The sequence below is a fragment of the Monodon monoceros genome, unplaced genomic scaffold, assembly GCF_005190385.1.
Source record: "Monodon monoceros isolate NGI ecotype Baffin Bay Population unplaced genomic scaffold, NGI_Narwhal_1 Super_Scaffold_10, whole genome shotgun sequence".
NCBI classification, from domain to species: domain Eukaryota; kingdom Metazoa; phylum Chordata; class Mammalia; order Artiodactyla; family Monodontidae; genus Monodon; species Monodon monoceros.
In genome coordinates, this window is record NW_021703766.1 from 44,553,150 (window position 1) to 44,578,861 (window position 25,712).

General features: G+C 46.5%; 2 protein-coding genes across 6 annotated transcripts in view; one reads left to right on the forward strand and one right to left on the reverse strand.

Annotated features, from left to right (window-relative positions):
- Positions 1 to 1,844: 1,844 nt before the first annotated feature.
- WDR87 (WD repeat domain 87) lies at positions 1,845 to 13,090 on the reverse strand. Its single transcript, XM_029208097.1, has 6 exons — positions 13,016 to 13,090; positions 11,871 to 12,041; positions 8,625 to 11,500; positions 7,883 to 8,154; positions 5,578 to 7,490; positions 1,845 to 5,487 (listed from the first exon to the last, which is right to left on the reverse strand). The coding sequence occupies exons 1-6, from the start codon at positions 13,088 to 13,090 to the stop codon at positions 2,002 to 2,004; spliced, it is 8,793 nt and encodes a 2,930-aa protein (XP_029063930.1). The 3' UTR covers positions 1,845 to 2,001.
- A 5,293-nt stretch (positions 13,091 to 18,383) lies between these two features.
- Positions 18,384 to 25,712, forward strand: part of SIPA1L3 (signal induced proliferation associated 1 like 3) — a 236,791-nt gene continuing 229,462 nt past the window's right edge. For all 5 annotated transcript variants that reach the window (XM_029235191.1, XM_029235212.1, XM_029235204.1 and 2 more), the window contains exon 1: positions 18,384 to 18,593. The gene's annotated coding sequence lies outside the window, so the exon portion shown is untranslated. The remainder of the gene's footprint in view (positions 18,594 to 25,712) is intronic.

The window sequence follows — 25,712 nt, forward strand, 5'->3', positions numbered from 1 at the left end:
TAGAGCGCAGGCTCAGTAGTTGTGGTGCACGGGCTTAGTTGCCCCGCAGCATGTGGGATCTTCCTGGACCAGCGATGGAACCTGTGTCCCCTGCATTGGCAGATGGATTCTTAACCACTGCACCACCAGGGAAGTCCCAGATGAAGCAATTTTTGCAAGATGTTTACAATTAAATGATGGGGGTCTGGGGGTTCATTATAATACTCTCTTCTACTTTAGTGATTGAAATTTCTCATAATAAAGAGAAAATACAAACAAGCCCTAGTCTTTGCAATTCTGGCAAAGGCAAAATAATATCTAGGTTGTTGTAGCCAGTACCAAGGTTTTGAGGCTTCCTGAAGAGCCATCCATAGACTTCCTGACCCTGGGACAACAGTTAAGACTATTTTTGTCACTGTGTTTTGTTTGTTTGTTTGTTGACCAGAGGACCCACTGATATCCTGCAAAATGAATTTGTTAGGTATTACTATTCCCTTTCTGGATCTTTCAAGGAATTTGTCCTTTTCATCTGTGTTGTCAAATTTATGGCCCTAGAGTTGTTCATATTAGTCTTCATCCTTCTAATGTCTGTAGGGTCTGTAGTGATGTCCCCTCTGCCATGCCTTATATTTGTAATATGTTCATTTTCCTCTTTTTGACACAGACAAGTAAACAGAGGCCAAAAAGGAGAAATGATTCAGGTCAAGGCTGCAGAGCCAGCTGGACCATCCTTACTTCTGCTGCCTTGCCTGGCTGCTGTGTCAATCATCCTTTTTGAGGCTCCCTGTCCCCAGCCCACAGCTTTCATAATTAATGTGGCCTGATATGTAGTCTGACATGGAAGAGCCCAACTACACACTCAGGGCTCTCATTACCCTTGGCCTTCAAGGTGAATCCAACTTCTCAAAATGTTCTCTTGCTCTCTATTCCTGGCTTCCCCACAAAAGCAAACTCAGGTGGAGGGAGTAGAATAATAAAGGAGAGGTTGGGATGGAGGGTGGCAAATGGCATAGATGGGCTACTTGCTAAAATCTGTTGGCTCAGCTTACCTGGAAAGAGGCAGTTTTGAAGTCTCTATAGTGGGGAGAGGAGATCGGGGAGGAACAGCATTACTGGCAGTGACAACTTCCTCCACTTTACTACCTCTTTCCCTTTAACTGTTGTCTTCTATATTGCTAGAGGGAACGATCATAAGTCCCTAGATAGTTGGGGGCCTATTTGAGCTTACACCTAATCTTTCAAATTCTCATTCTATCATCCTACCCAAAACCCATGTCCAGGTTGGCAAAGGAAGTGAAAGATATAGGCTTCCCTCCTTTTCTTCCTGCTTTAACCTCAAATGGCCTCATCTCTTAATGCCATCCAGTAATGAGGTCACCAGCTGGTACTGGCTAGAACTTACTGAAGTTTTTCCTGTTCTCTGAGGATCTCCTCAACACCCACCATAACTGCTGTTTGGTACTCAAGTCATCAGCATGCAGAACTATGGTCAGGAAAGAGTCTGCCTCCACTGTGTACCCACCAAAACCAAGGGGCAAAATACTGGGTCTTCCGATTCTAAAATCCATTTTCTTTCCATTATATCAAGGCCTCTTATATTAATGCCAGAAATACATTTTTGTGCCAGGTGCTTTCCTTCCTATGGTCTTTGAGGGAGAATGGTGAGGGGCAAGGAAGGAAGAGGACAAGGACAGACTCTTCTGCCTGAAGGCCTCCAGAGGGTGAGTGAGCACCACTGGCTTTGGGGAAGTCTTCCCACTCTCAAGAGTATGTGAGTATCTGGTCTCCCTGGCTACCTTTCTGGAGAAGCAACATTTGAGGAAAAGGGACACATCACAGTGCTTGTTATAAATGGGAATCTCCTCTTTATTCCACATATAAAAGCTGGTTTCTGGAACTAGATAGGGAAAGAACTTTGGCATGGCTCTACCTCTGTGTGGGCCCTAGGGATAAAGGTCTAAATTCTGGTGACAAGGCCTTTCTCCAGGTGGGAATGAAAAGTCCTGCCCCTTCAGTCCCAAATTAGGGGGTAGGAGCAACGTTGTAGGGCAATTCCTTGGTGAGGTGTACATCAGCTTGTGGCAGGCTCTTCCAGGCAAGTTCTAAGATCCCATACTGGGCAATGCCCATAGGGAGCATGGTACGTACATTGTTCTTCCCTGGGAGGGGAACCACCTCCTGGAACTCCAGAGGACCTTTAGGGGTGTGACAGCCACCACAGAACAGGTGGTAGAACAACCGCTCCCCAGGAACTAGCTCCATGGCCTTTAGGGCCTCTTTGTAAGTGATCTCTTGGGATTGGGGTGCCCCTCTCAGTAGCAGTTCCTGTAGTAGCCTCTGGATTCGGGGGGACTTAAGTTGGTACAGGTCCATGAGACGGTAGAACTGTTCCATCCAAGCAACACTGTCTTTCGTGTATCGCTCCTGCAACATCCGCAAAACATGGTACATTGCCACAAATGTCTCCCATAGAGGCACCTTGTCCTTTTTTTTAGAGATGTGCTGTGCCTTCTTTTCCAACTTGGGCAATTTGGCAGACCTGTCCTTATCCTTAAAAGCCCAGAAGTCCTTTTGAAACATCAGTGCTAGGGTTTGTTTTTCCACAGGGTCAAGGGCACCTGTGAAAATGTCTCTTGTTGGAGGACAATGGTGTTGCAACTCCATCTCCTTGCGAGCAGTGGATATCTGCTCTGCCCGCACACTCCTGTAAGGCTCTCCTAGAAGATGCCAATTTATAGCCTTCAGGTCTGGAATCATTTTGGTAGCTAATGGGGACTTTGGTGTGGAGACAGCCAAAGGTTTTAGCCAGCTTTCCTTTTCCTTTCCTTTTATAGGAGGGATCACTTTCAGGTATTTTGGACCCATGGGCTCCTTACTGGGTTTTGAGATACTTGTGCTTCGTGATTCCAAGTTCTGCTTGTGACGGTACACAATGGCTTCAAGTTTGGCCAGATGCATCCACTCTAAGTTTTCCTTTGTAGTGAGGTCTTTGAGAAGCTGGCACAATCTGTGGAAACTATCCCTGGAAAGCTGTTCTCCTGTCTCCATCTGTTCTAGGACATGGTGGATCCACTCTACATCTGAGAGGCTGATGTCTGCATATATTTCCTTAGCCAGGATTTTGGACACAGGTAATTGTACCTCAGTCTGTCCCTTCAGAGATGGATGACGCTGCAGAAGCCACTGCCACTTGGCTCCTAGTTGTTTGCCTTGGAGTTTATGAGCTTCCATGGTCTTCTTCAATATGTAGGATAAATATGGGGTCTTTAAGTCAGGCTCTTGGGACTCCAAAACTGTATACAAAACTTGTAGAGGTATGGGCTTATATTTCTTCAACAGTTCTTCTTGTTTATCCATAAACCCTGTCCCTGGGGATACCCTGGACGTCTCAAGTACTGTGGCCTTATCTTCCCAGAATATTTGTTTAGTTGACCCTGGCACTGGTATCTTCTCTTCCCTCCCCAGAACTACTGAGATCAGTTGCTTGGGAGGGCTTTTGAGAACTTCAAGTTTTATAGCTCTGCCTTTGACCTTGGGGATTCTTTTCTCAATAGAAGGGACTGCTTCTCTTCCTTTTAAGTCCTTTTTTCTTTCTCCTGGTAACTTAAATAGTTTTTCTTTTTTAAAGATCCCTTTCTTCTTGTCTACCTCTTCTTCCAATGAGCTTCTCTCCTCTTCCTCCCCCTCTTTCTCACTCAAACGCTCCATCTCTTCCTCACTCATGCTTTCCTCCTTCTCAAACACTTCCTCCTCCTGCACCTTCTTCTTCTTTTTCTTCTTCTTCTCCTTCCCTTCCTCTTCCTCTTCCTCCTCCTCTTCCATTTCCTCCTCTTCCTCCTCCTCTTCAGACAAACTCTCTCGCTCTATTTCATCTAATAAGCTTTCCATTTCTTCAGAAAAGCTCTCTTCACTCTTCACACTTTTCACCTCATCCTCTTGACTGAGAAACTCTTCCTGTTGCAAATCAACTCTCTTTAGCTTTTTTCTCTTTCTTGACCTTTGTTTAAGGAATGGCTTTGCCTCTTCTTCCTCTGTTATTTCATCCTCCTCTTCTTCCTGTATGACTTCTCTCTGTTGCCTGGCCAATCTGCTTTCTTCCTCAGTCATCTTTTTCTCTTTCTTTATCAATCTTCTCATTTCCTTGGCCAGTTTTCTCTGCCTCTTAGCCAGTTTCTTCTCATCTGTGGCAATTTCTGGTTGTTCCTCAGAAAAATCCCACTCCTTGGCATCAAGTTCATTCTGTACCTTGTTCAATTCCTTTTCCTTAGTAAAGAAAGACCTCTTTAACTTTGTCATCTCTATTTCTTCCTGGGTTAGTTTCCTTTCTTTTTTGATAAGGCCTTGAAGTATCTTTAAGATTTTGCTGCTTACTTTTAATGGTTCCTTGGAAATGCCCTTGCTTTCTTTAGCCAACTTCCTTATTAATTTGGCTAGCTTCCTTTCTTCCTGGGCACATACTCTCCCTCCTCTAGTAAACTCCAGTTTTCCTTTGGTAATGTCCGTTTGCTCTGTGGCCAGTATCCTATCTTCATAGACCAGTATCTTTTCCTCTAGTGACAATTTCCTCTTAATTAGTTCTAGTTCATCCTTAATTGGTCTTCCCTGTCTTGAAGTTTCTTGAGTCTCTTTTTTAAAGAGAGTTTCCTTTCCCTCAGCCAGTCTCACCTTCTCCCAGGCCAATTTCTTTATTTCCATGCCCAATGCCTTTTCTTCCTTAGTAATAGACCAGTCACCTCTGAGCTGTTTCAGTCCTTGGAATATCACCCTCTTTTCCATAGCTAATTTCATTTTGTCCTGGGCTATTTGGTGCTGTTCCTCAGCCAGGCTTTCCTCTAATTGGGTCAGTTTTTCCTCTATAGCAGCCAATTTCTCCTTCTTCTGGAAAAGTTTCTCCTTTTCCTCCATCAGCTTCTTCTCTATCTGAACCAGTCTCTTCTTGTACATGTCCAGTTTCTCCTTTTCTTGGTCTGATTTCTTTCTCTTCTGAGTGAGGCTTTCTTTGAGCTGGATTAAGTTTTCTTTCCTCTGAGCCAGTTTCACCTTCTCCTGAGCCAGAGTCTTCTGCCTCCAGGCTAGTATCTCCTTGGTTTTGGGGAGTTCTTCCTTGCTCTGGACCAATTTATTCCTTTCCTGGGCCAGTTTTTGCTTATTCTTTATCAATTGTTCCCTTTTCTGGACAAGTCTTGCCTCCTCCCCAGGCAGTGTTTCCATGTCCTGGGTCAGTTTCTTCTCATCCTGGATCAGTAGCTCTTCTTCTTGGGCCAATTTCTGCTTGTTCTCCATCAGTTGCTCCCTTTTCTGGCCAAGTCTTTCCTCTTCTTCAGGAAATTTTACATTGTCCTGGGCCAGTTTCTTCTCTTCCTGGATCAGCAGCTCTTCTTCCTGGGCCAACTTTTGCTTATTCTCCATCAATTGCTCCCTTTTCTGGCCAAGTCTTTCCTTTTCCTCAGCCAGTTTTTCCTTGTCCTGGACCAGTTTCTCCTCTTTCTGGATCAGCAGTTCTTCTTCCTGGACCACTTCTTTCTCTTCCACATTCAGTTTCTCCTCTTGAGAGGCCAGTGTCGTCTCCTCCTGATCCAGTCTCTCCTCTTCATTGACCAGTTCCTCCTCTTCCTGATTCAGTTCCTCCTCTTCCCATGCCAGGTCCTCCAATTCCTGGGCTAGTTCCTTTTCTTGCCATGCTAGATCTTGCTCCTTCTGGGCCAGTTTTTCCAATTTCTGGACCAATATCTTTTTTACCTCAGCTAGCTTTCCTCCTTTCTTTGCTATTTTCTCTTCTTCTTGAGCCAGTTTCTCCAATTTCATGGCCAGTTTCTTCCTTCGCTGGGCCAATTTCTCTGCTTCCTGGGTTAGCATCTCCTCTCTTTGGGCTAGTTTTTCCTCATTCTGGATAAACTTCCTCTCTACCTGGACCATTTTCCTGTCTTTCTGGGCCAGTTTCTCATAGTCTCTGGCCATGTTTCTCTCTTCCTGAGCCAGTTTTCTCTCTTCCTGTGCTAGCTTCTCTACTTCTTGTGCCAGCTTCCTCTTTTCTTGGGCTCGTTTTATTTCAACTTGGGCCCGTTTCCTCTCAACCTGTGCCTGTTTATATTCTTGATGAATCTGTCTCTGCTCTTCTGTCATCAGCTCTTCTTCTTCTGCTGCTGCTGCTGCTTCTTCTCCTTCCCACTCCTGAGACAATTCTTCCTCCAGGGTCACTTCCTCCTCATCCTCCAACAATTGCTCCCTGGCCCTGGCTGACATCTTTTCCCAGATCTGTGACCATTCATCCCATGTCTGCTTCTTCTTGTCCCTCTCCAGCTCTTCCTCATCTGGGAACAGCTTTTCTTCTTCCTCATGGAGCTTCTCCTCTTCCTGAAGATGCCTGCTTTCCCAGGCTTTCTTCCATTCATCCCAGGATATCCTCGTCTCACTGTAGGCCTGTTTCCACTGATCCCAGAACTTTTTCCACTCCTGCCAAGACAGTTTTGTCTCTTCCTTAACTGGTCTTCCTTCTTGGTCAACCACTCTCTCCTCTAATTTGGCCTTTTCCTCCACTTCCTGACTCATGTCCCTCTCCTCTTCTTTGGTTTTTTTCCTCTCTTTTTTATCCACTTTTATTTCCTGCTGGACTGCTTTCCCCTCCTGCTTAGAAGGCTTCTTAGAGGGTTTCTTCTCTTCTTTCTTTGATATTCGTTTTCCCCTGGTTACGTCTGGTTCTAAAAAAACAACTTTCTTTTTCTTGCCTTTTTTTGGAATCACCTGGGTTTCCCGCAAGTCCTGCACATCCCTTTCTTTCTTTTGCTCTTGCTCCTCTTTTGTCTCCTCTTCCTTGTCACTGATCACCATGTCCTCTCTAATTGCTCCTGCATGAGGAAAAACTGGTTTCTCCTCTGGCCAGGCTACATCCCAGTCAAGGTCCTCAAGCAGTTCCTTACTTTCTTTCTTCAACAGGGGGCAGATCTCCTGAAAGAGCTCCCAGCTGGGCCGTCGATCTGCCAGCACCGCCTGAGCCATGGTCACTAGCTCAGTGTTTAGAGCTTCTGACATTTTTGTCTGGGAACCAGATATCCTCAGGGTCATAAGACGACACAGATCGTCCCGCCATGATGAGCCATCTCCAGGGGTAGTCCTGTGGCCAGGAGCTCCAGAGGCACTCTGCCCTCTGACTTTCACCAGCTTCACAACTGATTCTCTCCTTATAGGATATGGAGGGTCCTCAACTGTAACTTCAGCATCTGTTGTCTTCCTCTTGCGCCTCTCTATGGGTTTCTGAAGTGTTGCTTTCCTGCCTCTTTTGTCACGTATCTTCCTCAGCATCTTCAGGGTCAATGCAACATGATCCTTTGAGGCATCTATCCCTAGAGGCTCCTGTTCATCATCTTTTGAAATCTTTAGTATACTGGAGGTTGAAGACCTACACTCCTCCCTCTCAGTTAGTGCAGCTTCACTCTGATCACCTTCACCCTCTAAGGGACCTGGCTCTGTGCCAGTCTCTTTCATCTTCTTGAGGCTCTGCAAAAATTTTCGGGCTATAGGGAGAATCAGGAGATGTAGATAAGGGAAGCTTGGGAGGCTTAAATGAAGCCCTTCCCAAAATCTGGTATGAGCTAAGAGGAACTGCCATAACAGATGTAGCAACAGAGGGGGCTGAGGCCTTTTTTAAAAAAAAGGCATTCTCCTTGCTTTATTCCCAGTGCCTTCCCTCCTCCCTCCCCTGCCTCCCCGACCTCTGTCAAGTCTTACAGAGATAGGTTTTGGAGTCTCTCTGAATTTGGGTGGATTCTTCCTAGGAAGGTTCTTTTCTGTGAAAGGATCTTTCCACTTACCTCTGTTCCTATCTGATACCTCTTGACCCAAGTTAGCCTTAACTACCCTGCCTCTTGGGGACCCTGAGGCATTAACCAGATCACCCCATACATACTATGCTTTCTGCCTCCTACTCGGCCCCATCTTTGGCCTTTGCTGGGCTTGTAGGCAACTTCAGGTTCTTCAGGAGCTGTATCAAGTTGGTTGGAAAGGGTGGTAAGTTCAGAAGCCCCTGAGACATCTAAAGAAAAAGTAGGCTTTTCATCACCCAGTGATAAGATCAGGTTTTCATTCAATCGCTGCTCCACTTGGGTATGAAGGATTTGGAGATCTGTGGCCTGCATTCCCAGCAGATGGTCCAGGGTTTCTTCCCCAATCATTTCCTGCCTATGAAAGTCAAAGGAGAGGAAGGACCATGCTGAATCAGGGACAAGAGGGAGAATGAGAAGGAAAGAACAGCTATGGAACAGGCAGGGGACTTGACAACATGACCAACAGAGACAGAGTATGTAGAGGTAAAGAATGGCGAAGAAGAAAGAAAAAGTCTAGGAAGCCAAGATGGTAATGCATGGCATGACCTGTATGGGGCCTTCAAGGGTAGGAGAAGAGGGTGAAAAAGGGGCACTTGAAGAGGTAGGGGACAAACAGGAATAGGAGAAGAAATGGAGAAAGGAGTGAGCAGTTAGGGGATCATCAGGATAGTCTAGGAATGGAAAAAGACTATGAACAAGGAAAAAGGACAGGAAGAGCTAATGAACAGAGATGAAGAGACAGTGAAGGCAGAGAAGGGAAAAATGGGAAAGGGGAAGAAGAAAATCAGAAGCTAGTAAAGACTGAGGAAGGCACAAAGAACTTACTGCATCTCCTGGAAAGTATCTTGGTTCTGGATCAAGTTTAAGAGTGAGGTCTTAGAGTGGATTCCAGTCTCAGCCATGAGGCTCAGGGCCTTATTCCTTACTCTTTCATCTTTGTCCATTAGTCTTTGGGCCAGAGGCACGGCAAAGAGATGCGTAATCATTCCTAGACACTTCAGCCCTTCCCAGGCTAGCTCTTGGATCAGTGGATTGGAATTGGTTGTATCATCCAACAGACGATGGGCTGTTTCAGCACGCAGGAGTGGAGACACCTGGTAAGAGGCAAAGATTTGCCCTAGTGCACCAATACAGCACTGGTACTTCAGTGGAGAAGCATGGATCATAATATTGAGAATTGTCTCTATCAGGCTATTGATAGCTATTTCACTCATCTTTCTTCCCAGCCAACTGCAGTTTGCTGAGTCTGTAAGGACACTGTAAGTTATATCCTTTGACGCTCTTATTTCAAGGAAGTCTTCGTCCTCCTTTTCACCTGCATATTCTCCTACATCACTTATAGCTCTTGCCCTACCATGCCAGAAGAAGAATTGTTGAGACTTGTCCCATTCCAGTTCCCGCATGGGTGAGTGCAGGTTGCACTGTAGGTATATTGGGCTGCCCTGTGGCCAAAGACGGGCACGAATCACTGAGTTAGGAATGTAGCAATCAGGAGCCAAGAGCCATTTCTGCCCATGGCCAAAGTAGTATCGCAGTATCTGATAAGGGTTGAGTCCATCCCAGGTAGTCAGCTGTAGCTGGGGAGGAAGAACATAATGGGAATGCGGAGGTTTTTTCACCTGCGTCCAATCAGCTTCCTTATACAAGGAATCATGTCTGAAGGAAGACAGTAACACAGGGCTCCCTTGCTCATCTTCTATGACGTGTGGCACATTATGATCAAAGGCGATGGCCCGATTATTGACAAGGTTCTCCAGACCCACTAATTGCTGCTGCCCTTGTCCAAAGTAGATATACTTGGGCACAAACATGGTCTCAAAGGAGAAGAAGAAGCTTGGTATGAAAGGCTTAGGAACTTCTAGCACTTCATCTGTCATACCTATAAGGGAAAGGCGAGCCAGCAGGGCTGAGGGAAGCAGTTTTAAACAGGACACCAGATAAAGACTCTGGTTGAAAGTGACAAGCAGGTCACCCCGGTCATTTGCAAAGCAGAGTGGGCCAAAGTGCAATGATGAGTCCAGCATGGCTATGAGTCTACCATGGAAGTTCCAGATCCGGACAGAGCCATCACTGCCACCCGTGACAAAAAGACTCAAGGATAGGCAGACATCAAAAGATGTGATGGTACACTGGTGCAGAGGCAATGTGTCTATGAACGTTGAGCCTTCCTGTGACCCAGAGGACAGAAAGTCATGGAACTTCCAGAGACGCAGGCAGTTAGTCTCCGTGATGGCACTCACAGACTTGGGCAAGAGTATCAAGTGTGTTAGCTGACAGCTGCTGAGAATGCTGGCAAGGGGCTGCAGCTGCACTCTCACCCCTTCAAGCACAGCTTCTGACAGGTGCACATAGTCATCCCTTCCATAGGAACAGAGCAAAGAGTTTTCTCGGCAACCAGAAAGCCCTCCAGGCAGTGTGGAGAGTGCTAATACAGCCCCGAAGTGCATGAGTTTCTCTATCTGGGCACAGCTGTGCTGGGAAAGCACTCTGATCACACCACTCTGGTGTCCAGAGAACATTAGTCCTTCTAGACCCCGACCCAGGTGGAAATGCCCATAAGCCAGGCATCGTACCAAGTCCTGAGAATCTGGTGAGGTGCATATAAGATACTTGGCTGGGCAAGGGCAGCGGGTTGTATCAAATACCAGCACATCTGAGCTGCCTGTTGCTACAAAGAGCTCCTCTTTATCTGGGTCATAGGCCCAATCCACAGCCTGGTCCAGGACTGAGAAGGGCCAGGTGATAACCAGAAGATTCCCTGTTAGTGGGGACACAAAGCGCAACAAGCCATCCTCAGTAGTGCACAGGATCCGGAACCAGTTATTGCCACAGCGGACCCGACGTATCTGCTGGGGAGCAGAGCCACAGACATTGAAGAGGTTATAGAAGCACGGCAGACTGCGCAAGGAGAAAGAATGGGTAGTCTGGCAGAAGAAAGTAGTGCTATCAATAAACTGGAGTAGATACAGTTCCTCGCCAAGTTCTAGCTGCCGCAGCAGACTCCCTGAAGTCAGGTTCCACTCCTTGATTAAGCCTTCTTGGCCGGCTGTTAGCAGGGTGTGGGCTTCTGGCCGGCTGCGGATACATATCACCGATGACAAATGGGCCTTGAAACTGTGGAGGGCGTGCCCCTGATTGAGGCTCCACACTTGGATTTCCCCAGTCCTGTTTCCAGCATAGAGAAAGCCCTGCTCAAAACAGGTGAAGCAGCAGGTGATTGAGGAGCCACTGGTGGTGGAAGGGAAGCTCTTCACCTCTGCCAGCCGGCCGTGGCCCTGGTGCTCAAGGACCCTCACCACAGTCTCACATAGGGCTACAAGGGAGCCATTGGGGCCGTTCAACATGATGTTGTGAACAAGCTCAGCACCAGGCATGGAAACCATGTGGGCTATTTGGAGACCCTTGCCACTCTGCTCCATGATCCAGGTGACAACTGCCCCCAGGATTCCCGACAGAAGCATCTTCATTTCTGGGTCATAGCAGAGGCAGCTGATGTTAAAGCGGCAGGGCACTATACCTAGGGGTTTGAATGACTGAAAGTGGTCCCCAAAGAGCCGCAGGAGCAGGTCACCACAGTAGACCACGAGGATATGGAAGGAACCTGTGTGAACCATGGACTGGATGGGCGGCAGTCGTTCGGTCATGGAGAATGTTCTCTTCTGCACCATGTCCTCAGTTTTGCTCTTCATCCATAGCACAGCCTAGAAGAGAAAAAGATGGGAACTGCCTAGAAAAGATAGTAGAAGAAGAAAGGGCAGAATATTCAGCTATTTTTCTCTTGCTAAGGAGAAACTGGAAGACTCTAGAGTGATTTTACCCCCTGGTTTTGGGAGTTGGAAATATTGTAGAAGCAGGAAACCTAGGACTCTTTCCCTAACCTTGGCCTACTTTAGGAGAACCATAAAATCTGTTCAACACAGAGACTGTAATCAGAGAAAGGATGAACGGGGAATCCTGGATCCAGGTCACTTTCATTCAAGGGGTATATCTTCCTGGGTTAATCTAGGGTCAGAACTTACATGGGCATGGCCCCTGTAGAATGGGCTAAGAAGAAAGGCTGGGTAGTTTTACCTGTATTTCTTTTGTGCTTGTTGTCACCCACGAGAGGGAAGCAAAGAAGTGGGCATCACTGAAGTAATAGCATATAAGTGGCATATTTTGAGGATGGCGAGACTCTTTGAACAGGATCTGGGACCGGTCACTCAACACAACTACATCAGTCTTTGGGTGATCTAAAGTTTTCTGGGGAGAGGCATGGCATAAACTAAGAGACCAGGACACATATGCACTAAATATATTCTCATGCAAGTCACAATTAAAGCAGTTCTCAAAGTTACGCCTCAGCCCCAAGGATCACTCCTGTGGCTCCCACACATGAACAATTTATCACCTGTGGGACACTATACTTCACAAGCATGTAACAAAACCCCCAACACAAAAGCGAACCAAACTGCTATAGGGCCTATATGGGCAAATTTTATGGTGTGAGCACAGGAGAAAACTGATGTTCTTCCCAACATGTCCTCTAACATTCTCCCTCCTGTCTAAAAGGTACATATGTCATAAAAGACACATTTAACAGATTACAAAGGCAAGTGCACTGCCATATGCCCACATGAAAAGTAACACAGTATCCCAAAAGTCAGCACAGCTTTATTAAAGCCTAAAACTGCACTAAGTAAGACTTTTAGGACACCCTATCTGGCCTTGAAGTTTGACAGAGGAAGATTTTTTATGTATATATATATTTATATATACACACACACATACACAAACACATATACATATACACACACTTAATATATATATAGACACACACATATATGTGTGTGTGTGTATTATCCCACTGTGATAGAGCATGTGCTATGAAACATGCACCTGGGATCCTTTTACACTGAGCCAGCCATAGCAAAACTGAGGTTGGCAGATGTTCTCTCTGGTGCCTTCTCCATTCTCTTTTAGAAAAATCTCTCTTCCCAAAGGGTTGGTTCTTCTGAAATGCTTCAAAGTGTTAACCTCTCACCATCAAAATGTCCTTGCAAGAGGTCTCGAGACTCATTTGGAAGTTGGTGGCCCACTTTCTACTACGGGGACAGTTGTCTTTATCATCTACCCTGCCTGCTTCCTGCATAGTGGATCTATGCTCCTCTGAAGTGCTCATAACTCTTAAGATAGATAGAGGCCAGTAACATGTTTATGTTCTACATATACATTACCTTGCTTTTATGTATCATGTCATTTATAAGGTATTTAAAATCCTTCCACACGGGAATGAGTCTGGGGGAAGTCATCACCATGATTATCCCCTGGTCCTCCTCAGGACCACTGTTTAAAAACCTGTAGGAATACAAAAGAGGCCAGCTTAGCCACTGATACTTTTTGAGGAGCTAGAAATCAGAAGGCAAGATCCATGAATTCATGTTTATTGGACACTTTTTGAATGTCAGCAACTATGCACAAGATACCCTCTCATTTAATCCTCACTGCAGCCCAGTGAGGTAGGTATTACCTCATTTGAGAAAACTGAGGCTTGGAGAGGGTAAATAAAGGAGTTGGAAGTTGAATCTTAGCACTGGCTATCATCCAATAGGATATTATGGGGGAGGGAAGCAGAGAAATCTAAGAGGGGCTGGAAAGGAATACTGTCACAGGCAAATAATTGTTCCTTGCTGGTGATGGGCTGTCAAGAGATCTTTTTGCAAGAACTAGTAGTTCCCAAAGTGTGGACCCTGGACCTCCTGTACCGGGATTCCTGGGGGAGAGGTACATCTTAAAATGCAGATCCTTAGGTACTGAAGCAGAACCATGGTGGTGGGCCCCTGAGCGCTTCACTTGTAACAAGCTCCCTAGGTGATTCTGTGGACCTTGAAGTCTGACTACTGAAACAGGAAATCGAGATAAAGGGTGCCCAGGACAAAGAGTCAGCTCCGTGTAGCCCAGCTGGAGAAAGGATCCAGCCATTGGGCCTTGCAGGCTTTCCCAGGCTTGTGGAATCAAGTAGCTCTCTTGCACGTGATACATCTGCTATTCATCCTCCTCCTCCCCATTCCCTTCTCTTTGGCCTTCATGAGGACAAACCTCTACTTTTCTTAGTTGGATGGTGAATAAATCCTACTTTTAACAAGTTCCCTCTGTCAGGGGGTCTGTCATTACTGATCTGACGATGCGCTTGTTTTCCTCATTTGTAAAATGAAAATGCCAGACCCTTGCAACTTCACAGGATTGTTGCAAGGATCAACTAAGATAATTCCTGTGAATACTTTTTAAAGTATACTCTAAAGCAACAAACAATTATGACTGCTGTTTTTAGGCTGGTTTGGTTCTCAGAGAAGTACTAGTTTTTTCCTTCCAACCTATACTTTGTACTTTTCAGTTGCTCTGGAAACATTACAGCTAAATTTAATAGTCTGCCAGCAGAGGGCAGTGGAAGCCATCCTTGCGCCTGCCAGATGAAGGAAAACTGATGGACTTTCAGTTTAAAGTGGTCCCCAAACTGCGATCCTCAGGACAGCAGCATCAGCATCACCTGGGAACTTGTTAGAAATGCAAATTATCAGGCCCCACCCTAGACCTACTAAATCGGAAACTCCGAGAGTAGGGCCCAAAAATCTGAGTTTTAACAAGCTCTCCAGCTGGTCTTAAAGTCTGAGAAACACTGGTTTGGAGAGCTGTTGGAGTTCCAGATCATTTGGCCTGGGCCTCCTGAGGCGAGGTCAGCAGAACCCACCCTCTGGCACAGCTAAGCCTAGGCCCTGTGTTGCCACAGAGACTTGATGGCTGGATCTGCGGGGGGAAGCAACAGGCAAAACTTATCATCATCTCATGTGTAGGGTGGTTTAGTGCCCACAAAAAAAAGCTTTCACAGGGACTTCCCTGGCGGACCAGTGGTTAAGACTCTGCGCTTCCACTGTAGGCGGTGCGGGTTGGATCTGTGGTCAGGGAACTAAGATCCCGCATGCCTCACGGTGCGGCCAAAAAAAAAAAAAAAAAGCTTTCACATCAATCACTTCATTAGTTCTTGAAAGAATTGTGAGAGGCAGATACCATCGTCTCCATTGTACATATAAGGAATGTGAATTCGGAGAGGAAGAGGGATGTGTTCAAAGCTACACAGGGCAGCTTCAAGACTAAGATCCAACTCACAGTTCAAGATTCTTCTATCATTTGAGAGAAGTAAAAGGTTCTCCCAGCTAATGCTAAGTGAGCTCTCTTCCCCACAAACCCACTAATGGGAACTGGGGACTGGCTTTCAGACATTAGCATCCCCTATGTCTTTCCACTCTCCCCAAGGCTGCATGCTGCCCTCCTGCCATATCTTTTTCCATTCTCTTCTCCTGTAACCCTGCACTTGCTGCTCTTTTGGACCACCTTTCAGGAGCCACTGTGATCAGCTGAAATGGATCGGTGGATGGCCCCACAGCTCAGATTTACCCAACCAGCTCCTTCTTGGGGGCCCAGAGCTGCTGAGAGAGTAGTCATTTGTAGTCAACAAATTTGCAGTCATTGACATCAGTTTCCATTTTTCCTAATTATCTCCTCTGGGTCCAACTTCTCTTGACCAGCCTATAAAAAGCAAGCGGTTGGAACCCTTTGGGGGCATATTCTTTGGAGGTTAAGTGAGAAGGAAGGCCTTCAACCCCCATACCTATGTTTGTTGTTGTTGTTGCCACTCTCTCCCATCCCATATACCAGTTTCCTTAGAGGAAACCTCTCCTAAAATGCCCCACGATTCCCTAATCCCATTACCTGTCCTTAAAAGCAAGTCCAGAGAGAGCGCCAGATGCCTTAATCCCAATGGTCTTGACTTTTTAATATCTTGATAACCCAAAGATGATCTAAAGGGAGAATTCAAGTCCTACAGCCAACTTAGAGGAGTCAGAATTGGGGGGCTGAGATATGGTATCTGACTGTAGCTGACTATAGAGACAAACCAGGTCTATGATTGGCTATTGATGCTGGCACCACGTCCTTTTTCTTAGTTGCAGTCCATTCCAAGGTACTGTGTTGGTGGTGGTGGGATGGAAAGCCAGCATCCCATGAGCCCTGCCTTTGTAATACAGAGAATTGGCTCTAGGGGGTACTGCACTCCATGACACTATTGGGCCCCTGTTGAAGAAGGAAAAGAACAAAGTATTGTGAGTACATATAACAAGGAGACTTGACCACCCAAAGGAAGAGTGATGTGTGCTCCACACTTTGAGGTAAAGCCCGGCATGGATCCTACAGCCTTGCAGGTGGCTCTCACGTTTGGGGACAAGGATGCAGAAAGCCCAGCTGGTATCAGTTGACTGTAAAGTCAGAGGGACTGTAAAGCCCGAGGGCAATCTTGGCTTACTCTGTTTTTTTGAATTACTGTTAAGGAGCCCAAGCCTGTCCCCAGGCCTGGGACTGCTACTCTGGCCTTATAAGTGAGTTCACAGCTAGGGCTGGGACTGGAATGCACTTAACTTTACAGAAAGAAACAATTTTCCAGGACACATATATATTACCAGGGTGGGCTAGTTTCTATTGAGTGAAGAATTATCCAGCATGGGAGTAGTGATAGCATCCAGAACTGATTAAGGTTGTAAAGTGGTTGCCAGGCATTTTACATACATTGTTTCATTTAATTCTTATACAATGATTCTATGACTTAGCTATCATCCTCCATTAATGAAACAACTTTTAAAAATGGACATGGTAAAAATACTCAAAACATACCAAGGAACATATACTGAAGAGAAAGTCACCTGTCCTGTTCCCCTTCAGAAAGGTAACCCCTGGTTGTGTCTTTCTACAGGTGTTCTGTACACACACAAGCATGTATGTAAAAAATATTATTTTTCTTACACAAATGGTAGTATGCTATATACACTTTTCTCACTTAATAATCTTAAAGATTAACTCATATTAAAACATACAGCTCTGTCTCATTTTTCAACAGCTGTCAGCTGCAGTGTATTCCACTGTGTGGCTGAACTACCATTTATTTATTTAAACTTCTATTAATGGAAATTGGGCAGTTTCCAACCTTTTGCTATAACCCATGCCACAAATGAATATCTTTGTTAATGCCTCAGAGTTTTAATTAACTTAAATTTTAAAATTGAAGCAATGTAAATCTTTTATTCATTAAGCATAACTTATTTTAGGTATACTGGCTTAAATAAATTATTAAAATTAATTTCACCTGTTTCTTTTTAATGTAAATTGCATATTTGGCTTGCATTATATTTCTATTAGATAGTACTGCTTTAAATTATCACCGTCTGGTGGTGGTATGGACTTCACTCCTTGAGAGTAGGAACCCAATTTATCTTGATTTCTCCCGTGTCCTCATTATCACCCAACCTGGCATGAAGTAGGTGCTTAATACATTTTTGTTGAATGAATGAGCAAATGAATGACCCTCTGCCCTCTCTCAGGATGAAGAAATATATGCTTCCCAGCTCAAGTCTTACTGAGCATCTTCTTGGAAGGAAGATGAGGTGCGAAGGGTATTGACTGGGTTTTCTTGACCAGAGAACCTTGCAATTCTAGCCAGTTCCCTCGGTAACCCCTAGTGGAGTAGGAGTGGCAACATCCATGTTTTGAAAAAAAGAGTCGGATCCTTGATTATGCCAGCAGGTGGACTAAATTTGAACAAAATTTTCCAGGCCGTAAGTACTCAACAAACACTGGTTACCCTAAGAATGTGCTATAAACGAATGAATGGTAGGTAACCGGGCCTCCAGGGCAACCCCCTGGGTGATGGTCATGAGACTCCCGTCGAAGGCAGAGCTCCGGAGCCGCCTAGTACGGGGAGAGGCGACCAGACATGAATCCCAACACATTCGGTCGTCCCAGCTCTCCGCGCCGGAGGGAAGAAGGGCGTGTCCGCCTCTTCAAGACCGGGGCCGCGCCTGTTACCTGCGACGACTGCATTCCCGACTAGGGACGGGCACGGCGTGTGCGGCGGCACTCAGAAGCTACGTGAAGGATCAGACCTAGAATAGGAGGGCCTGACGAGCGACCTTGGGGATGTTGCGAGAAGACTCTGCCAACTGGACGGTTAGCTCCCCAGCCCCGCGCCCGGTGGACTGACCGAGGCGAGGGGAGTGAGCGCGCGTGCGCACTGGCGCGCGCCCGGCAGGAAAAAGCCCAGCGCGAAGCCCCGCGCGCGCGCGCGCGCGTTCGAAAGGAAAAAAAAAAGTCCTCCCCGTGGGGGCCCGCGGCAATTTAGGCCGGAGTTGGCCGGCGAGCGCGCGTGCGCGAGCGCGCATAGACGCCCTTCTCCACGGCTCCCCTCGGTTGGGCGTCTAGCGCGCTGCTCCGCTATTCCCGCCTCTCCCGAGGCTCGCGCCCTCGGGGTAAGTATCTCGCGCTTTGCGGAGAGGGAGGAAGAGGGTCCACTGAAGGAAGGGAGGAGGCGGACAGGGCTTGGAAAAAGGGAAAAACCGCCCTCGCCGAGCGAGGAGCGCGGTCAACGGACTGGCGCCTGCAGAAAACACGCCTCTATCCCTCACGCCCCTCAGGGCTGCGGAAGTACTCTGGAGACTCCAGAGGCACTGAGGCGACAGGTGGACTACAATTCCCAGAAGGCAGCGCGGCCCCCCGCGCCTACAGCTCCCGGCAGCACCTGGGCACCAGGCCTTTTTCAGCTTGCTGCCGCCTAGGGCGAAACTACAGTTCCCAGGAGGCGTCGCGCGAAGCGGCTTGGAAGTGGGCAGCCTGGAAGTCACTCGGGCCACAGGAGCTGGCGGCGTCTCCAGCAAGCGGCGCGAATCTGGATACCGTGGTCGTGGGGCCCGCTGGGCGGGCAGCTGGGACGCCCAGGTATGTGGCTCCGGGTGCAGGGTCGGCCTCGCGCAAGGGTGGTGGGGAATCGGTGTCCCCTCGGACCCCGAGGGTCAGCGCGGGCGGGCGACTGGGCGGACGGCCGGGTGTGGGGACCGGTTGTTGGGGGCGGCGGCGGCGGCGGCGGGACTCTAGCTCTCCGGACCTGGCCGGTCTCTTGCCCGCATGCTTCAACTTTCCAGACGAGCTACCTGGCGCTGTTGCCGGAGAGCGTGGCATGGGAGTCGGGTAGCAGTGAGTTCGGGTCCTGGCTCTGCCACTCTGGAGGTGCGATATAGGGAAACCGCGCCGAACCTCAGTTTCCCCTTTCAGTCTAACCGGGGAAGAATAGTGTCTGTCTTTTGTTGGGAATTCTGTTGAAATGTTGAGATCTGGTGAATAAAGCATTTGGCACATAGAAGGCACTTATTACGTGTTTGCATTATTGTTAGCTCTCGAGAAATGGTGTGAAGGTATTATCCACCGAATGTGATAAGTTGAGGGTGAGCCGAGTCCATAGTTAGCCTTCAATGCAGGGTGACTGCTGTTAACTGAAATTATTTTGTTAAGAGCTTTGGTTTGGGAGGCAGAGCCAAGTTCAACCATTAGGTTCTAACATTTACTAGCTGTGTGACCTTGAGCTACAGACTTCACTGCTCTGTGCCTTCGCTTCTCTGTCTATAAAATGGGATTTTAATAGCAGCCACCTCGTAGAGTCGTTTTGAGGATGCAGTGAGAATACCATTTGTGAAGTGCTTAGAGCAGCAGCTGGCACATAGTCAGCATTTAATAAATGGTACCATTTATTCAGCATTTTCCCAGTTTCTCAGAGACCCCCTGAGGGTAGGGCTCTGGCTGTAGTGTTGGTCTTCCAGTGGGCCAGACTCAAAACTGGTCTGGTTGACTTCTCCTGCAGCCTCAGGTTCCATCTATGTAAAATGGGGTAACAATATCAGCCTCAGAGGGTTGTAAGGATTTGCTGAGATTGTATTCCTGGTCCAGAGCCATCTCTCACTAAGTAGCAGCTCTTATATATTATAATCGTTCTTCTTCAATGTTCTCCATCTGGCCCAGAGACTGCCTGACTATGGTGGGATGTGACATGACAGCTCTGAGCTACCCCACATGTTCACTCCCAGCCTCAGTGTCCCATCTGTGAAATGGTAGTGATAGGGCATTTGTGCTAGGGTTGTTTTGATGATCCTAGGAGGTAATTCATATTTAGTGTTCAGCACAGGGCCAGGTGCATAGTAAGCACTTAATAAACATGTCTTGTTTTTCTTGATAGGCCTTTGCTTCTTATGTTTGTATTTACGGGGCAGAGCAGGGACAAGGTTAATGTCTCTCCCCCCACCGCCCCAATTTTTATTCACCAGAGGTTAAATTGTGGAACATACTGCAGTATAAGGGCCTGAGAAGAAATGGTACTGACTTGCTATCAGCAGCCCCCTGCTCAGCTCTCACACACTCCTCCCCGCAAGACAACACATTCACTCTAGTGCTTTATGTACTGTACCACTGCTGCCAGCACTTGACTCTGTCTCAAAGCCCTGTTAGCACCCTCAGCTCCAGTTCCAGATGTGGAGCCTGTGCTCCTTGATGTCCTCTGGTGACTGTCCCCTTGGGTACCATGAACTCAAAATGTTCAACCTAAACTCCTTTTCCTCTCAGACCCAATAGTCACCATCTTGGCAAATGGGCCAAGCCAGAAACTTGGGAGTTGCTCTTCTCCCCCAGGCTTCCCGGGTCTAATTGATTGGCAAGAAGGATGGAGCTGTCTTATTTCATAGCAACCATTTCATTGGCCCTTCTTGATCTCCCATCTTGTGGGCACTGAAATTCTCCCTTGGCCACTGAATATGGACTTTTCCAACAAGGTTGAGTTGTTTCTTTCAAGTCACCAAGGATTGATGTATGTGAAACCTTGTATTCATAGGGTGCCGAGAAGGCACTATGGACTTGGCCAGATTGCAATGGCCACAAGTTGGGAGTAAAGCCCTGGCTTTCAGGGGGCCCATTTCTACAGTTTTAGCCTGGCAAAGCTTGGCTGAGTCGCTAAATTTCTTTCTGAAAAGTTACACCGTGTCAGCGGCTTAGAATATCCTCTGTGGGAAGGGCCATCCTGAGCATTTTGGGAGGTAGCATACATACCAGTGAAGAGGCTGGGCAGGGAAATTCATTAGCTCTCCATTTAGGGTGAATCTGTTGTCAGATCTTTCATTGTAATTTCACTTGGAGATGGGAACCGGTGGTTTCAAATTTGTGCTGACCACTAAATTTGCCTAAGTGCTTTTTAATTATTTATTTATTTATTAAGTTAATTAATTAATCATTTATGGCCGCACCACAGGGCTTGCCAGGATCATAGTTCCCCGACCAGGGATCGAACCAGGGCCTGGGCAGTGAAAGCGCCGAGTCCTAACCTGGACTGCCAGGGAATTCCCCCTAAGTGCTTTTTTAAATCTGAGGAAATAAAGCAATGGCTTAAAAAAATCTTGGTCTTAATTGTTAGTGACAACAGCATGTGGGTTTTTTAGCAGTCTGTGTGGAATGGTCAGAGTTAAACATGAGCCTGTTTTTCAGACATTGCAGTTGTTAGGCGGTAAATCAAAAATGGAATTTAGAACGTGCAGTGATTGGTGCCTTTTTTTCCCTGTAAAAGGTATTTTGTGGTTAGATTTCAAACTTTGGTGTAAAAAAATGACACAGGTTATCATAACAGCTTAACCTTGTTATGTGTTTAATTCCCCAAATCTAAATTAAATGTCTGTATGTTTTAATAAAAGAATTGAACAGTCATTTCCTCTAAAGTAAAGGGTTTGTTTTTAGCCGTTAGGATCAGATGCTATTGGACCAGTTTGTGCATTTGTGCTTTCTTTAAGACTGACACTGCTGTTTCTTAGAACTGCTCTGGTAATGGCTTTAATTTGTGTGTGTGTGTGAATTGGTTGAATTTGGCTTTTAAAAAGTTATGCGGAGATATACATGCTCATAGTAACATGTCAATACAGAGATACGTAAGGAAAACAATAGGTTCCACCCTCCACTCCAAAATCCCATCCCCTGAAGACAACCATTTATTCAGACAATGAGTATTTACTGAGTATCCAGTGTCAGGTTTTGGAGATGTCTGAGAGAACAAAGTAGATTCTCTGCCCTTGGAAATTCGGGTAGATGCTCTCACTTACCTCTTTCTATACTTATATGGATATATATATGCAAATATTGACTGTTTTCTTCCTTCTCCCTGACCACTCCCCAAAAAAGGAGGGATCAAGACACACATATTTGTAACTTGATTTTTTAAATATTTGATAGGGCCTGTCTCTTCAAGTCATTACATACAGATCTGAATCATTCTTTTTTTTTTTTTTTTTAAATATTATTTATTTATTTATTTATTTGGCTGCACCGGGTCTTAGTTGCAGCATGCGGGATCTTTAGTTGCGGCGTGCAGAATCTTTTAGTTGCGACGTGAGAACTCTTAGTTGCAGCATGTGGGATCTAGTTCCCCAACCAGGGATCGAACCCGGGCCCCCTGCATTGGGAGTGCGGCGTCTAAGCCACTGGACCGCCAGGGAAGTCCCTGACTCATTCTTTTTAACAGCTAGACACGCATTCTTCAGTGTGGACAGATCATGCTCCACACCACCATCTCTCTATTGCTGGACATTTAAGTTGTTTCTGGGATTTCTTTTACATTCACACATCCAATAAGCATTCTGGTACATAGTCAGTATAGTGTAGAGGCTAAAAGCATAAACTCTGGATAGTGAACAAGACAGACAAGATCCTTGCTCTCCTAGGGTTTACATTCTAGCCGAGGGGACACACAATAAACAAGGAAACTTCAGGTGGCTTTAATTTCAGATGGGGGAAATAACAGGGTCGGGGGTATGGAGAGAGGGGTTGGGGCAGACTGGCTGTGGGGAAGGGATTTTTTTTTTTTTTAATGAAGTATGCTTTCCTCTTCAAATTTTTTTAATGTTTATATTTTATTTACTTATTTTTATGGCTGCATCTGGTCTTCGTTGCAGCGCGCGGGCTCTTCGTTGCGGCACACAGACTCCCTAGTTGAGGCACGTGAGCTCAGTAGTTGCAGTGCGCGGGCTTAGTTGCCCCACAGCATGTGGGATCTTAGTTCCCTGACCAGGGATCGAACCCGAGACCCCTGCATTGGAAGGCAGATTCTTTACCACTGGACCACCAGGGAAGTCCCAGGGACGGTTACTTTAGCTTGTGTGGCCCGGGAAGGCCTCCCAGGCCTTTCTGAAGGGGAGTCACGTGAGAAGAGGCACCAGCTGTGCCAGGAGCTGGGTGGAAAGACCATTTCCAGGCAGAGGGAACAGCAAGTGCAAAGGCTCAGATGTGAGAATGAGTTTGCTACAAAAACAGTATCGTGGCTGGAGAAGAGTGAATTCCCATTGTTTGAGTTCACACTACTTTAATTTTTGTAAAATAATAATAATGATGATAATAGCAGCTAACATTTCCTAGTACGTTACTCTGTACTTGGTGCTCTTCTAAGCATTTCACACTTTTCCTCAGTTAATCCTCAGAAGAGTCCGGGATAGATAACTCACTTTACAGACGAGGAAGCTGACTCCAGGGTCCAGGCTCTTCCCCATATGCCAAACTCCTCTTCCCAGGCCCTCTTTAGCAGGCTGAGGCAAGTTTAAGAAGTGGATGCAGCATTTCCCTTCCATGTCGTTTGACATGCAAAGCACTGTGGACTATATTTAGTACCTCATTCATGTGGCAGCAGGAGTGGTCTGGGGATGTGGCATCGTTTCCACTGACAGTGAGACACAATGGGGTCAGTTTCTGTTGGGATGTTTAATTGGTTGTTTCAAAACTGAAGGCCCTTGAGCAGAGCCTGTCCTCAAATAAAACAAGGTTGACTGCGTGGCTGCCACACCAGACGCAAGTTAGCAAGAAATGAGGTGTGGTGTCGAAGGAGCATGAACAAGGCGGTGTCCCATTTGGGTGAGCTTTGCAAGAGGACTTGGGCCAGCCAGGGAAAGAGTGTTTCTAAGCACCAGACCAGCTTTATGGACTGTTAAAGTATTAAAATACAGTCCAGTAATTAAGGTGGTGATGCCTGGCCCTGCAGGGGCTCCGGGACCCTGTTCCAGCCACCATGACTATGTCCATTTTGATTTGGTGTAGCTTTGACCTTAAGGGTTGTGCAGTATTTTGAATGAAGGGCAGGCCTGGTTAGATGTGAGGATGGCAGTGGTTGCTTTTAAGACCAGGAAAAGTATGGAGAGCATCTTTCATCCAGCCATCTGTGAAACATTTTTTTCTACCCAGCCTATGTGCCGGGCACCATGCTAGACACTGACAGTATGAAGTCAAATAAGAAGACTCTGGTTCTCAAGGGTCTGCACCAGTACTGTCCATTAGAAATATAATGCGAGCCACCAATGTGAGCCATATACATAATTTAAGATTTTATGGGGAATCACATTTAAAAGAGTAAAAAGAAACAGAAAATTGATTTTAATAATATATTTTATTTAATCCAAAATAGTATCATTTTGGACTTCCCTGGTGGTCCAGTGGTTAAGACTGTGCTTCCAGTGCAGAGGTCACGGGTTCGATACCTGGTCAGGGAACTAAGATCCGTGTGGCGTGGCCAAAAAGACAAAAAACCCCATCATTTCAACACGTAGTCAGTATAACAATTATTGAGATACTTTACATTCTTTTTTTTTCACATTAAGTCTTCAAAATACAATGTGTATTTTACACCTTCAGCATCTCCATTTGTACCGGCCACATCTCAAGTGCTCAGTAGCCACCGGTATTGGACAGTGTGGACCTAGGGTAGGAGACTCATACCCTAGGTGATAGGTCAAAGATGCCATCCCTGTTTTATCTTGGTGAATAAGGGCAGATGAATGATGAAAAGCATATTTATCATGGGCAGGGGTAGCTAAACTCACAGCTGTCATCATCAAAGGCACCTTCTGGGCCTGGCAGTGTGCTTGGCGTGTGACCTGTGTTGTGAGGTGGCAGGGACTCTAATCATCCCCGCTCTACAGATGAAGAAGCTGAGGTCTGGCAACAGGAGGCCACTTGCTCACGGTTAGGAAGTGATGGAGGCAGAATTTGAACTCAGGTGCGTACTCTTAAATCTCTTCAGTCTCTGTTGTATATGTTGTGTTCGTGTTTGTTTGAGGGTTTGAGGGATGGGGTCTGAGCTTTGAGCCACAAAAACCATAGGAAGGACTCATCACACAAAATGCATTCCCAGAGCTTGTCAGCATCGATCCTCGACTTTTATATTGGTGCTGGAGTGCTGGTTTAGACCTGAGTGACTGGCTGATCCCCTCCTTACAATGAGCTCGAGGTTTCCTGGGAACAGGTCTTTGCTTCCCAGGAAGGAGAAGGGTCTTTGGGCACTGAGGACGGTGGGCAGGGTGAGTGAAGGAAACGAGAAAAGGACGCAGCCTACTGAAAGCCCATTCTAAGCAAGCAGCTTATTTGGGTGTGAAGCCTCTCTTCTCTTTTGTCTGCCTCCTGTGGGAGCTGTGTGGCCTTTTCCTGTGAGCTCAGCAATAGCAGAGTTTACCCAGTGTGTGAATCTTGCCCTTGCTGTGATCCAGAGGCATTGCTGGGTTGGGGGATAGCAAAGAAGGTGCCTTTGATGATAGCAGGAAGGGGACTCTTTCATCTATGGGAGTCATTGTTCTAGACCTTTAATTACTCTCTTGGTTCAGGGCTCCCCATCTCAGGAGCAAGGAGTGCTTGTTTCTCCTACTCAGACAAGGCAGGTGCTGAGTCTGTTCATGTCCTCAGGTGGTTGACCTGGTGCCAGCCCCTGTTTCCAGGTGGTAATTCATGAGAGCTTTAACCTCGTAACCACTCTTATCTCCTGCTGCTGGACAGTGCCTGGCATGTAAAAGATGCTCACTGAGTGTCTGTTGGCTGAATTATTAATACGACCCAGCATTCATTGAGCTCTTACTGTGTACAAGGCATTGCTCCGAGTGCTTTTCATGTAATAGCTCACTTAATCCTCAAAACTACTCCGTGGTGTAGGTACTCTTATTATTCACATTTCCGACATAAAGAAACTCAGATCTTGAGAAGTGCAAATCACAAAGCTGGTGA

Bases quoted from the DNA above. Each gene is read 5' to 3' on its own strand.
- WDR87 (XM_029208097.1), bottom strand. From the start codon at position 13,090: ATGACTTCCCCCAGACTCATTCCCGTGTGGAAGGATTTTAAATACCTT. The intron at 8,155-8,624 runs GTAAGTTCTTTG...TGACTTTCATAG, and splicing joins GATACTTTCCAGGAGATGCA to GCAGGAAATGATTGGGGAAG. The intron at 7,491-7,882 runs GTATGTATGGGG...TTCTCCCTATAG, and splicing joins AGTAGGAGGCAGAAAGCATA to CCCGAAAATTTTTGCAGAGC.